At 43.5% G+C, this 15,255-nt stretch overlaps 1 protein-coding gene across 1 annotated transcript in view; it reads left to right on the forward strand.

Annotated features, from left to right (window-relative positions):
- The window catches only part of LOC121550234 (protein FAM171A2), a 77,197-nt gene that overhangs the window by 46,356 nt on the left and 15,586 nt on the right, over positions 1–15,255 (forward strand). The window contains exons 4-5 of the mRNA XM_041862403.2: positions 10,234–10,392; positions 11,598–11,777. Coding sequence (XP_041718337.2) covers positions 10,234–10,392; positions 11,598–11,777 — 339 coding nt within the window. The remainder of the gene's footprint in view (positions 1–10,233; positions 10,393–11,597; positions 11,778–15,255) is intronic.

Raw genomic sequence — 15,255 nt, forward strand, 5'->3', positions numbered from 1 at the left:
CAGCATGATCAAATACCTAGAGAGAGTGCCTCCAGACAGACACTGGAAAGCTGCCAAACCATCCCAGACCACAGGCACCTCTGCCTCCTCAGCCAGCCACCGAACTCTAAACTCAATGGGGTTAGCGTTAGCATGGGCTTTACAGCGCAACACACAAAGAGGCACTCCCCAGTCCTCACTCCTGTGTGTTTTCCAGTCTAGTTGACAGATGGCATGCTTCGGCTGAACTTTCACCCCCAGCCAACCCCTGGCTCTGGGCGGCATCAATAAGACGACGTCACATAATGCAGGGCACCGCCATTCATTTGTCACCTCTGATGGCGGTACCCCCTCAACGTCAAAAGCACTTATCCATCTAGAAAAGGTTCAGTTGTATGCCTGCGTCTTCTGTCTTCTATGCATGACCTTACTTTTGGTGAATGAATGAGTAGGGCTGTGGCAGTCACAAAATTTCGCCAGCCGGTGATTGTCAAGCAAATGCCTGTCAGTCTCACGGTAATTGACCGTCAATTAACATAAACACATTTAGCATCTCCTGGCTTCCACACATAGCCTACAAGCCACTTATGCAGACCTTTGGGACATCTACATTTTAAAAAGTCTAATAAATCCATTATTTATTTTAAACAGGTCTAAAGAAGCATGATATGAAGAAAATGTAGTCTATTTCAGAAGAACAGAATAGCATACTCTGAGTTGTCCCTATGTTAGGTTCTGATCTGGCTGTTGCCAAATGGATGTGGCCTACACTAGTTCATTTAACAGACAAGATTTGCTTAGAATTCCGTGGCATTATTTCATATTATTTTATAGTATGAAGAATACAATTGAACAAAGCTGAATAAAATAGAAAGGATATTTTCTCCAAACAATTTGAGGGAGTGTGCACATGTGGCTATTCTGTGTTGAGCGGTTAACAAAGAACTAGGTACTCCTATATGCTTAATTTAGAGTTATTAATGTAACTTTAGTTGTTCTACAAACGTTGGGCTATATGTTTTGATTTTTAATACATTGTAAGGCTGCATGATGTGACTCTAATGATGATTTGAAAAAAGTCGCTTGAAAGACATGAGCTCTGCTTTGTTTTTTTGCGCAGGCTGTACACAATTCACCAGTCTCTCGTTCACAATTTGACAAGCATTTCACGGTGGCATCCCCTTTGTGTGGCCATAATGCTCCCTAAAAAAATCCATGACATTTGCGGCCAAAGGCCGTTGTGCCCTTGGCCCGGAGTGCTGCGTGCTCCGAAGCACCTCTCACTCACATGGCTCTCCATCAGGTGATCGGGTCTTTCTCACAGGCTACAAGTGAAGACCGACACATCGGGGACGCAACTGCTCACGTCCTTATCCAATTCCGAGGTGCATATTGAAGATATTGGAAGAACTGTCCACATTTACTTTTCATCAGCCAACAAAATGAGTAGGCCTAACGAACAGCAAAATCACTAGCCTATGTCAATCTACTATCCCCCATAGTACAAAAGTTGACATATTCTGTGTGAGAAATAAATATTCCAAACATAGTCTTTTTTACGCAATGTGGCTGAAGCAACAGATCAGAGTGTTTAGCTTAAAATGTTGATAAACTATTAGGCTATTTCTTCACATTATAAGCGCAACAATGCGCACACGGCAGCAGTCTATAAGCACGGATGTTCCATTAGTGGGAAAACACCATTATCAAAATGTGATTATTCATGTAATGCTTTTGTTATAAAGGTGCATTTTTATGGTGAAAATGATCTTCACCAAACTTGAAACACACGCGCTGCTTATGTATGCCAGTTAGACACTACACCCCATGTAAAGCGGATTAATGTGCTTCATTTTAAGAAGTTATTTGGCCACTTTAGTTGTGATACAAACCCTATCAAAACATATAGGCCTATGGGCTAGGCTACATGAGGTATGCGACTATGATTAGAAAAAGCCGCAAATAAAAAGGTATTGTCTCTTGCCTTATGCTGGGCATCATTCACAAGTGATAATATATAAATCACAAGTGATAGGCTAATATTGTCACCCATCAGACTATTCTTGATTTAATCTTGTCTTTACATATACTATAATAATATATGTGTGACATTTGTTTTGATTTAGAATGGACCATTATCATGCACCTATCTCGAAACAGGAACAGGGGAAAAAACACATGTCATCTATGCACTTAAATAGTGAATGGAGGACCGCTTTTCCCTTGGTTCATTTTCATGCCATCCAGGTAGGCTATACTCCTGTTGTAAAGATAAGCAATGTGCTTAATATTTGGAAAGTTGAGAAATAAATATAGTAGGCCTAGCCTATAGAAAGCTGATGGGTTCCTCCTCTTTTTAATAGAGGCCATCACTCTTTGACTGCTTTCATGACTTGTGACCGCCGGTGTGGCTGTAATACGGTCACCGCAACAGCTCTATGAATGAGTAATTACATTATATGGCCCAATGAAACTCCAACACGCTTTGTGAAATGGAGTGCAGTACTTTAACTGATGAATGGCTGGGTGGAATGAATCAGTGTCCTATTTCCTCTGGGGCTCTTCTTAATCTCAACCAGGCTTTCAGTGGGGGGACATTTAGGTGATGGATGACCCATGTTCTCTCTTGGGACCCCCACCGCCACTCTCCCCCTGTGGACCCTGGCACCCCCCTTCCCCTCCTCTCAGAGCAGAACCCAAGGAGTGACCCAGTCTTCCTGCCTCTCAGGGCCATTGCAGAGTCCTTTTGAGGTTTGTTTGTGTGAGTATTCATACTCCCTTCTCCTCAGTCCTCTTCTCTCTCTATCTTTCCTTTGTGCTAGAACTTCCTCCTCAGTCTGGCTGGGATCCTGCTCTGCTTAACAGACGGGCACTGTTCAGGGCTCCTTATGGGAAGATGACCCAGAGAGGACCCCCTGTACCAACCAGTCAGCTCTGTGTTTTCTAGAGCCATGCCCCAGATCATGTCACTGTCCTGGGCTGCTGGCTTCAGTGAAGGAAGGGCAGCGGCTTGGCCCCTCAGATGGAGGGGGGGGGGGGCTACGGAAAGGAGGGAGCAGAGAGGCAGGAAAGGAATGGTGGAGAATAAAAAGTTAAAGCACAGCTCTGAGGGGACATAGTCTGATAAGGAGTGGTCTGGCTTCTGTGAGGAATTCCACTCTTCACAGGACCATATAATTATACTGAACAAAAATATAAACACACCTGATAGGTGTGACATATCAAGAAGCTGATTAAAGAGCATGATCATTACACAGGTGCACCTTGTGCTGGGGACAATAAATGGCCACAGTTCCTGCATCGTCCAGTAATATCGCTGGTTTGTTTGTCTGTTCTTCACTTGAGCTGAGCTGAGTTTGTTTGGGTGGTTAGGGGTATCTATTTAGGTTACTTATTTCATTGGCATTCACACTGATACTATATAGAGTGAAAATGATTATGCTTGGTTGAACATTTTGAACAGCATATTGCAAGCATATTGCAAACATGATGAGTAATGTAAAGAATGGCTGCATAGAGGAAATTAAAGACATTACGATTAAACATTAGCCCTTGGCGGCTGCTCTTTTTGAGGTGGTTTCACATTCAAGCATGGGTTGTATCATGAGTATATTGTATATGGGTGAAAACAGTCATACATGCACAACTTAACCTAATTATTATGAAACATGCTGTTTCCAATCAGCTAATAAACTCTCCAGCATGTGACTGTCATCCCACCATGCGGTTCTGTGACCCTCTGTCAAAGTTCAATGCCTAGTGTTGGTGGAGACAGAAAGGACACAAAAACATGTATGATAACAAAGCAAGCACTCTATCATGTAGGAACTATCTTCCTTTATGTACAATCAGTGAAATCAAAATGATGACGCAAGTGAAGTTTAGTCGAGTGCTGTAGGTCTGAATGCAGCAGGTAATCATTCTTAGTCATTACTTAATGTATTGAGTTTATATACTGATTCTGGGGTCAATTTGCCTAATGGGTTATGTTACATTTTGGCAATGAGGCCCTTTATCTACTTCCACAGAGTCAGATGAACTCGTAGATACCATTTTAATGTTTTTAAGTTAGAGGTAGTTGCGCTAACGGCTGGAAGTCTATGGGTATCTGCTAGCATATACCCATAGACTTCGGGTATCTTGTAGCATAGGTAGGAATCTATGGTATCTTGTAGTGAAGGTAGTGAAGGTAAGAAACAACATCTCCACTTCGCTGATCCTCAACACTGGGGCCCCACAAGGGTGCGTGCTCAGCCCCCTCCTGTACTCCCTGTTCACCCATGACTGCGTGGCCAAGCACGACTCCAACTCAATCATCAAGTTTTCAGACGACACAACAGTAGTAGGCTTGATTACCAACAATGACGAGACCGCCTACAGGGAGGAGGTGAGGGCTCTGGGAGTGTGGTGCCAGGAAAATAACCTCTCACTCAGCGTCAAAAAAACAAAGGAGATGATTGTGGACTTCAGGAAACACCCCACTATCCACATCGATGGGACAGCAGTGGAGAAGGTGAAAGCTTCAAGTTCCTTGGTGTACACATCACCGACAAACTGAAATGGTCCACCCACGCAGACAGTGTGGTGAAGAAGGCGCAACAGAGCCTCTTCAACCTCAGGAGGCTGAAGAAATTTGGCTTTGCACCTAAAACCATCACAAACTTGTACAGATGCACAATTGAGAGTATCCTGTCGGGCTGTATCACCACCTGGTACGGCAACTGCACCGCCCGCAACCGCAGGGCTCTCCAGAGAGTGGAGCGGTCTGCCGAACGCATTATCGGGGGCAAACTACACGCCCTCCAAGACACCTACAGCACCCGATGTCACAGGAAGGCCAAAAAGATAATCAAGGACATCAACCACCCGAGCCACTGCCTGTTCACCCCGCTATCATCCAGAAGGCGAGTTCAGTACAGGTGCATCAAAGCTGGGACCGAGAGAATGAAAAACAGCTTCTATCTCAAGGCCATCAGACTGTTAAATAGCCATCGCTAGCACATTAGAGGCTGCTGCTGCCTATTGAAATCACTGGCCACTTTAAGAAATGAAACACTAGTCACTTTAATCATGTTTACAGTCACTTTAATAATGTTTACATATCTTGCACTACTCATCTCATAGGTATATACTGCATTCTATTCTATAATATTCTACTGTATCTTAGTCCATGCCGCTCTGTCATTGCTTGTCCATATATGTATATTTTCTTAAATTCCATTCCTTACTAGTTTTGTGTGTATTAGGTATATTGTGAAATTGTTAGATATTACTGCACTGTCGGAGCTAGAAGCACAAGCATTTCACTACACCCGCTATAACATCTGCTAAACACGTGTATGTGACAAATAAAATGTGATTTGATTTGATTTTGTTTTCCCTCGTTAGCATTTAGCTAACCGCGTCTATGTGTTTTCACTATTAGTCTGTGCTAATTTTGTTAGCATTCTGATAATAGAGGCCCAATGGGCTTTTCTTAAGTTTTTAGTGCCCTCTTGTATGCAATGCCGGTAACACCGTAAATCCCGGGATGAGAGAAGGCCTGCTCCACTCATGTCAAACATGTAGGCTTATTAGCCCACTAAGCAACACAGTGCTGGGTGCGGCCCAGTGAGTGGTGTTTTCCACCCATGGTGGTGGATCGAGGTGAGCGCTTTTCTCCACGATAGATCGCATAGCTGTCCATGGTCCTGACACCGTTTATTTTTGTGCTCAGTTTAATTAGCCACAATGTTGTGTTCAATGATTTAGTTACAACACCCCTCTCATTTTCTCTCTCTCTCTCTCACACAAACCCTTTGTAATTATGCAGTAGCCTACAAAGCAATGTGCGCGCTGTTCACAGCAGGCTTTTTTGCAGGCTTTTTTGCAAACACCCATGAGTTAAATTAACTTCGGCTGCAGTGATACTGTTACCGAATCTTGTCCTATGCTTAGGCTACTCTTCAAATTAGGAATGAGATTTTGTTAGTCTGCATAGATGCATGCAATGCTTTATTATAACAGATTTTTTTTTTCTTCCCACCCAATGTATTTTTTCAGTCGGCACCCCCTACAAAAACAAACTTCCCACGGCTATGTATTGCAGTATCTTTGAATTCTGGGACTTTGTTTTGTTCTGGGACTTCCGTTTTCTAATTTTCCAGAAAAAAATATCCACTTTTTACTATGTTCAGACCACATAATAGGGCAACAATATTTATACAGATTATACAGATATACTAATCACAATATGTCACATTGTTCAGCTGCGTAATTTAAATCTAACATTCATTTGAATGAGACAAAGTTCACTTGATCAATAGTTATTGCTCTTGTATCCTGTGGTGCCAGTGGTGCCAATGACATCTATAGTGCCACCAACTGGTCTGGTGCAGCCATCTAAGCTTGCAGTGACTTTATATTCACACAGCTTCTAAGGACATATACATAAGGTTTACATACCAAATTACATGGCCCCATGTCCATTGGTTCAGTTCTTATAGCCCTGGTGTGATATGGTGCCATCTAGTGGTGTAGTGTGGCCGACTTTGAATGCAGCAACTAATCATTCTCAAATTAATTAGAGGCTAATTCATTGAGGCTATATACCAAATATGGAGTCAATCTGACCTTTGGTTCATGAGAATAAGGTACAGTGCGGCTATATTTGAATGCAGCAACAATTCTTTCTTAAAAACAAAAACTGATGTAATGAGTTTAAATACAAAATCTGGAGTGAATCTAACATATGGTTCATGAGAAGATGATAAATAATAATAATAATAATAATATGCCATTTAGCAGACGCTTTTATCCAAAGCGACTTACAGTCATGCGTGCATACATTTTTGTGTATGGGTGGTCCATTGCAGATGATTTTGAGCATTAGCATTACACATGCAAAGAAATAGTTGTTAATAGTTTCCTTGTATTTGGCAATATCAATAACAAATTCGGTGTGGTTCATTTTAGGGATGTCCATGATAGTGATGACAAGTTTCAAGTTCATAGACCACTGTGGAGTGAATTTACAGCGGTTTAAATGGACACGTAATATCTGATTTCTGATTTGTCAATAACTCCGCCATCTTTTGGCCAATCCCTTAGCTTATTTTTCTCAAACTATGTTAAGCCATGTACCCTGGGTCTACATTCCATTTGGTGTAATTTGGTCATATGGGTCATGCAAAGAAGATTTGTAAAGTATTTTTATCATATTTTTGCATATTAGCGTATGTGCTAATATGTATCTGCTGGTATAGTGTGGCCATCTTCGAATGCATCAACGTTGTTTTCTCAATTTCTTTAGGGACTATTGTGATGAGTCCAAATATCACATTTGGAGTGAATCTGCCTTTTAGTCCACGAGAAGAAACTGTTTTTTTGTAAGATATCAATTCCAAACTTAATTCTACATCATGGTAATGTCTTTGATCACCTAAAAAGTTTCAGGTTTATAGCCCATTCTGGAGTGGATTTACAAAGGATTTATACCGAACAAAAATATAAATGCAATGTGCAATCATTTCTACGGTTTTACTGAGTTACAGTTCATATAAGGAAATCAGTCAATTGAAATAAATTCATTATGCCCTAATCTATGGATTTCACATGACTTGGAATACAGATATGCATCTGTTGGTCACAGATACCTTTACATAAAAAGGTGGGGGCGTGGATGAGAAAACCAGTCAGTATCTGGTGTGACCACCATTTGCTTCATGCAGCGCAACACATCTACTTCCCATAGAGTTGATCAGGCTGTTGATTGTGTCCAGGGTACTGTTGTCCCACTCCTCTTCAATGGCTGTGCGAAGTTGCTGGATATTGGCGGGAACTGGAACACGCTGTCATACACGTCGATCCAGAGCATCCCAAACATGCTCAATAGGTGACATACTCTGGTGAGTATGCAGGTCATGGAAGAACTGGGACATTTTCAGTTTCCAGGAATTGTGTACAGATCCTTGCGACATGTGGGCATGCGTTATCATGCTGAAACATGAGGCGATGGCGGCGGCTGAATGGCACGACAGTACGCCTCAGGATCTCGTCACGGTATCGCTGCATTCAAATTGCCATAGATAGAATGCAATTGCGTTTGTTGTCCGTAGCTTATGCGTGCCACCGCCACCATGGGGTAGTCTGTTCACAACGTTGACATCAGCAAACCGCTCACCCACACGACGCCATACACACTGTCTGCCATCTGCCCGGTACAGTTGATTCATCCGTGAAGAGCACACTTCTCCAGCGTGCCAGTGGCCATCAAAGTCGGTTATGACGCCGAACTGCAGTCAGGTCAAGACCCTGGTGAGGAAGACGAGCACGCAGATGAGCTTCCCTGAGACGGTTTCTGACAGTTTGTGTAGAAATGATTTGGTTGTTCAAACCCACAGCTGTCCGGGTGGCTGGTCTCAGACGATTCCGCAGGTGAAGAAGCCGGATGTGGCGGTCCAGGGCTGGCATAGTTACACGTAGTCTGCGGTTGTGAGGCCAGTTAGACGTACTGCCAAATTCTGTAAAACGACGTTGGAGGCGGCTTATGGTAGAGAAATTAACATTAGATTCTCTGGCAACAGCTCTGGTGGACATTCCTGCAGTCAGCATGCCAATTGCACGCACCCTCAAAACTTGAGACATCTGTGGCATTGTGTTGTGACAAAACTGCACATTTTAGAGTGGCCTTTTTTTGTCCCAGCACAAGGTGCACCTGTGTAATAATCATGCTGTTTAATCAACTTGATCTTGATATGGCACACCTGTCAGGTGGATGGATTATCTTGGCAAAGGTGAAATGCTCACCAACAGGGATGTAAAAACTTTAGAGAAATATGCTTTTTGTGCGCATAGAACATTTCTGGGATCTTTTATTTCAGCTCATAAAACATGGGACCAACACTTTACATGTTGCGTTTATATTTTTGTTCAGTATAAATAGACACGTAAAATCAGATTTCCTGTTTATCAATAACTCAGCCATCTCTTAACCAAGCTTTTCTCAAATTAAGATATGTACCATGTGCCTACATTCCGAATGTTGTGTTATTTGGACTTATGGTTCATGAGAAGAAGTTCCAAGATGGAGGAAAATCGATCCTGACAGACCTAATGGGTCCTTGAGGCAAATTTGTTCAGCATGAGGAAAGACGCCTACATGCAAAGTTTCAAGTCTTTAGATCAAACAGGGAGACAGATGTGAGGGTTTAAGTGAGACCGCTTATAACAATCGGTGGCATTCTTTTTGACCATGGCATCTAGTTTCTGTGTGCCAAATTGGAAAAGATTGTTACCAATGAGTTATTTGACAATGTCAACAAAAAAATAAGAATTCAGAGAATAGCAATAGGTTTCAGTTTTGCTGTGAACCCGTAATGAGAGTAGAGAAAAGATGAGAGCGATGTAATGTTCAAGGGGAAATTGAGGGAGACGGAAAGTGTCAAATAGGTAAATGTGAGTGAAAAGACAGAAACTGAACACGTTTCACAGAGATTGACGAAGAGAACCTGAGAAAAGAAGTGGCAACAAACTACTCTAGAGATGAGGTGGAATGGAACGATGAGGACAGTTCAGTAGTCAGAGAAAGAGGGATAAGATAGAGATGGATGCTACAACACAGCAGGCCTGGGGTGTTCAGTAAAGTCTAGACCATCTGCATGGACACGCTTGCCTGGCTGTCTGCACAGATCAGGCCCCATGCTCACCAAACACTAATCATATCAGACGAGTGGCACCGTTACGAGGGGCCAGTGTATTTTTAGGCCCCTTTTTTCCCTTGTGGCAAGCCAAATTAAACAGGGAGAATGGGATTATAGTATGACAGCAGGGAGACTAGGGGACTGTTGTCCAACCTGCAGGGTTAGTCTCTATTGTCTTACTATAGACCAGCAGATCCTTCTAGCTGCCACTATCCCTGGATGCTCCTACTGTATGTGTGCTGGTTGTCATTTCAATTTGAGGGTTGGGTTGATCCCGTGGTTAGGTTCTGTATAATCGGAATAAATTATAGATAGATTATTCAGTGTCTCTCTAAAACTGTTTTGTGGGGAGGAAATATTGATATTCTATTGTTACTAGTATTATAAACAGTACTATGTATATCTAATGAAAACTGTCTTCAACTCTTTGGATTATCAACTTTCATATGGCATATGGTTGCCACGCCGATGCCGTAACCTTGATGCCTCTTGTTCAGTTGCACCCACAATCTCACACTCTCTCTCTCCTCTCCTTCCCCCACTTCCTCTCCTCTCTCACCCCTTCCCCCTCCAGGAGTCAAAAACCAGCCATGGATACAGCTCCAGAGGAAAGCAGTGACTCTGGCCCTCAACTCTACCAACCCAGAGCTTTCTGCTGTGCTGACGTCCGCACAGAGTCAGTATGAGATAGGAGGTTTCCCCTACCCACTGGGCCTGGAGAGCAATGACACAGGTGAGAGGGAGGGGATGGAAGGTGGGAGGGACGGACGGAGGGAGGGAGAGGAAGAAGAGAGGGCAGAGAGAGGGAGGGCGGGAGGGAGAAGGAGGGAGGAGAACAGGAAGGGTTGAAAATGAGAGGGAAGGAGGGACACAGGAGATGAGATAGGAAGAGAGAGAAGGAAGGATGGAGGGAAAATACATGGGTAAAAGACAGGCTGAAAAGGTAGAATTGCTCTAGTGGAAAATCGAGAGATTTTGACCGAAAGAGATTTCTGTCAAAAACTCCCAAACAATGAGAAATAATGGCAGGAAACCAGGGGTTAAGTATGATTACATATTATTGTGTCTGAGTGTCATGAATGATGAGAAGCCAATGGATAGTGTCTCTGCAACCCAACACTAAGATGAGTGCGTAATAAAGACACCATATTGATTTATAGTCAGTCCAAACCACCACAGGACTGCTCTCTCCAGAACATCACACTCTTCTTCACACATCTCCCCCTCTCCGTGTCAAAATCTGTCCATCCATGCTACGGTAGTAGTGTGAAGTGACTGGCGGTCTGCCCCAGTTTATTTCAATCTGTGATGTGATAATTGTCTTTGCTTCCCTGAAGTCCACGAAAAGATTAGATTAAGGTTACTAGGTTTAGTGATTACAGTGACTTCATTGTCATTGTAGGATGAAATATGCTGTTGAAAGGAATAGTTTGCTACACAAACAAGGAGAAGCCTGTGGTGTTGTTGATGGATGATTTGGTATTTTTGAGCCGACCCGACCATAATGACCAAGTCTTCCTAGCAAACATGAAACTGCACCAAGTGTGTCACTGTGTCTTCTTTAAAAGATACATTTTGTTGAAGTGTGTTGAAGGCATTGACAGTGACAACAAATAACTATTGCATTGATGAGGACTTGAAAAAGGTTGAACGGTCGTAATGATTATGATGAAGTAGAGGAAGGTTGACATGTTGGGAAGACTCTTCTGACAAGTGGAAACCAGGTCAACCATGATGAGGATGATGATGATGCCTTAGAATGCTGAACAAACAGTAAAATGCTGAGGGTGAATATTGTGATAATTGTATGGTGATGGTAGCATTAGCATTATCTGTGTTGAGAGGCTTGGTAGCAAGACTTGTTTGGGAATTGTCCACTGTTGGGTTCTACACCACACTGGTGTTTGGTCTAAAGACCTTTGTGTCGTCTCTCTCCAGGGGCTAATAATAGCTGGGTGGAGCTGACGGCGGTGGCAGCGGTCAATGCCCAGCTCTTCAGTCGTAACGGGACCAGTGTTCAGGTGTGGGACCCTGTCCATATCTGCATCCCCCTGCCCTTAGACACACCCCTGCAGACAGCCACCAGTGTCCCTGTGTGGAGGTTCGAGGACAAGACAGGTAAGGGGAACCACCCACCACCATAGCTAACCAATACTGAGCGCCCTCCATGTACAAGTGTCATCCATTTGTTTGAACCAACATGAATGGTTACTTTAGTTACTTTACTTCAGATAGAGTGCTGACTCTGAGTGCTGTCAGTTGAAAATGGTTTCACTAAAAAAGAAATCCTTGTACACAGACACATACAGAAACATCCTTGTACATACTTTGCCATTTGTATTTGTTCATCAATAGTGGGCTTTCTGCCTAACTCAAATACATACATACAAATGCCTGTCAATAAAAAACTGCCATTGATAGTAAGCCACCGCCCGTCGGACCACACATCGTTTATCCCAGCTAAATCCCCTCTAAGGCATATTGATGGCAGTGGTCTGAGCTGGGAAGGGGCGAAGAAGAGGAACCACCAGTCCATTTGCTCTAATTATGGCTGCCTGCTGGTCACAGCTAGCCTGGTTCAGCCAGACTGAACGCTGTGCTCAGCAGTGGTTTACCCAGGCTAGCTGATCCGGTCTCACATGGGGTTAATCCTCCTCCTCGCTGCTCCTCAGTGTCTGGAATATCGCAGTTCACTTGGCTGACCGAACTGTTATACAACTGCTGTGCATGCTTTCATAGGGAGGGAGCCACACAACTCTCTCTCTCTCTTTCTCTCACACATTTCTCTCTTTCTGTCTCTCTCTCTCTCTCTCTCTCTCTCTCTCTCTCTCTCTCTCTCTCTCTCTCTCTCTCTCTCTCTCTCTCTCTCACACACACACACTTTCTCTCCCTCTCTCTCTCTCTCTCTCTCTTGTTCTCTCTCTTTCTCTCACACACACACTCTCTGCCTCTCTCTCTCCTTCTTGCTCTCTCTCTCTACCTCCCTGTCTCGCCCTCTTGCTCTGCCTCTGCATCCCTCTCTCTCCCTCTTGCTCTCTCTCTCTTTCTCTCTCACACACACACACTCTCTCTCCCTATCTCTTTCTTTCTCTCTCTCTCATACACTCACTTTCCCCCCTTGCTTTATGGAACCGATGCCTGAAAACACCAGGTCAGGGTTGTTTCTTGTCTTGACAACCGGTCCGGACTCCCCATAGCAGCCATTGTTCCAGTGTGTCTGAACCGGGACATGCAGATCTCATTGACATGCTTGGTATTTCCCTACCGAGATTTACATTACCATGACTATGCTGAAGAAGCCTTGGTAAACACTTCCTATGAATGCCCTCTTCATAACGCATTATGAATGTAGTCATAGATGTTTATGAGCAGTTATTAGTGCCTATGTTGTGCATTATTATGCGTGATTCATAGCTCAGGCATTCTAAATGTGCTTATAATGCATTATGAAGAGAGTATTTATAGGAAGTGTTACAGAAGCCTACAGATCTCCACGATAACCTCAACTTCTTGAAGTGGGATTTCAAGGATGGGTACAGTACACAATGGACTGAGAAGAGCAAACCTAATGAATAAAAAGGAATAACCAACCAGACATATGGATATGTCTTCCCAAGGGTAGATAATGAAGCACCTATCTGGCAGGCTCCATTTGGATTCCCAGGATCCTTCTGTGATGGTATCTTAAATACAGAGAGCAATATACGTGTGCAAACCGAACTATCGCATTTAGAAATCATGGACATGCATTGATGTCAATGGGAGATTTGTGCAAAAAAAAATTGGTGGATCCCAATGCACAAAAGATGATTGTGTCATTCTAAAACCGTAGTTGTGGATTCAATGTGCAGAAAACATGAAAACAGATATTTTAACACCCTGTGGGAAAGTGCAGCTGAAGAGTGTTGTTGTCCCGAAGCCTGATTATGTGATTAGGCCTGTTATGGAGCTCTAGGAACCCTGGGACAGAGGAAGCAATGTTCCCCACCTCTCTGGGCCTATGTTGCCACGGTAACATGTTATGAGATGCAAACAGAGACACAGATGGATGGATGGGAGGAGGGAGGGAGGGAGGGAGGGAGGGAGGAGAGGGTTTGGAGGGTTTTTGAGGAGAGGAGAAAGGGGACAACAAAGCTGTCGTGGAGGGAGAGATTTTGAATAGTGTGATGAGCTTGTCTGTTGGAGCTAGCTGTAGGTTATTGCTCACATCCTATCCTGTTAAGATGAGTGAAGATTAATGGTTGTGACTTCTGTACTGAGTGCTGACCCTAACATTCAGTATTGGGACAAAACAAGTTACTGAGCTTGGGACAAAACAGGTTACTGCCAATTGACTAGGCACCCACCACTAACAACCATTTCTCACTCTCTCGCTCCACTACATGGCTTATATTGTGGGTGTTGAATTTAGTCGTTTGCTAAAATTCGATGTATGAAAATGTTTTACTCTGTACAGTAGCTGAGAGTAAATGGAAATCAAATCTTTCCAGTAAAACCCAAAGAACAGTACAGCACAGGATTTAAGCGAACTGATTAGTCAAACAGAGCGTTGCAGCGTTAGGTTCATGCATTATTTAACTGTATGGGTTTTTATTCAACCGTCCACTGAGCGGCTCAGCCAGCCCAGAGCTCATATCTCATTATCTGCAGTGACGACTTAACAGTTAGCTAGGTAGTGAGAGGCTTACTGATTATAATGTGGACACCAGGGTGGATGTGTTGTTAACTGTGTCATCTCTAAAGGGGTCACCTCTAATCCCACCATACACACACACTCACACACACAAACATATGCACACACACCAGTGGAGGCTGGTGGGAGGAGCTATAGGAGGACGGGCTCATTGTAATGGCTGGAATGGAACATGTTTGACTCCGTTCCACTAATTCCATTCCAGCCATTACAATGAGCCCGTCCTCCTATTGCTCCTCCCGCCAGCCTCCACTGACACACACACGCCTCTGGGCGTGTGGGGTTTTATTTGCTTAAGAGGGAAAGGTGCCCCCCACTGACCCTCATGTAGTACCGCAGCAAGTGGTGTCCTATGTCTCAAGTACTCTATACAGTATTTCAGTATATATTGTATACATAAAAGCTGGTTAACTTCTGGATGACAGGACAAGGAATTATTTGTTTCCATCATGGTTTAGCTTACGTCCAACAAAGTAACCTTCTTTCCCTGAGTTTTCCCTGACCTATGCAGAAGCAGTAAACCTGAACGTTTCTACTCAAAACAAATCAAGTAACATCGCAGGTTCACCCAATGTCATCAAGTACAAGATGGAAGGAATCCCACACAGAGCAATAAAATTAACTCCTGTGGAGCTTTAGATCAGCGTTGAGTAGAGAAATGGGCCTCTATTCTAGTATGCCTAGGGGGTCCTCTAGATTTATGAGTTACTGTAAGTCTGGATGACTGGGCCTCTCTTCCAGAGTCAGGTTTTACACCAGATTTCACACAAACACACACACACACACACACACACACACACACACACACACTCCACTCCTCCAGTGTGCCAGGTTACACTTGCAAGACTTTGTGCTAAGGCTTTAAATCCACCATGGGTTTTGTAGATGTTTGGGGCAGAAGGG

Source organism: Coregonus clupeaformis, chromosome 35, assembly GCF_020615455.1.
Source record: "Coregonus clupeaformis isolate EN_2021a chromosome 35, ASM2061545v1, whole genome shotgun sequence".
NCBI lineage: Eukaryota > Metazoa > Chordata > Actinopteri > Salmoniformes > Salmonidae > Coregonus > Coregonus clupeaformis.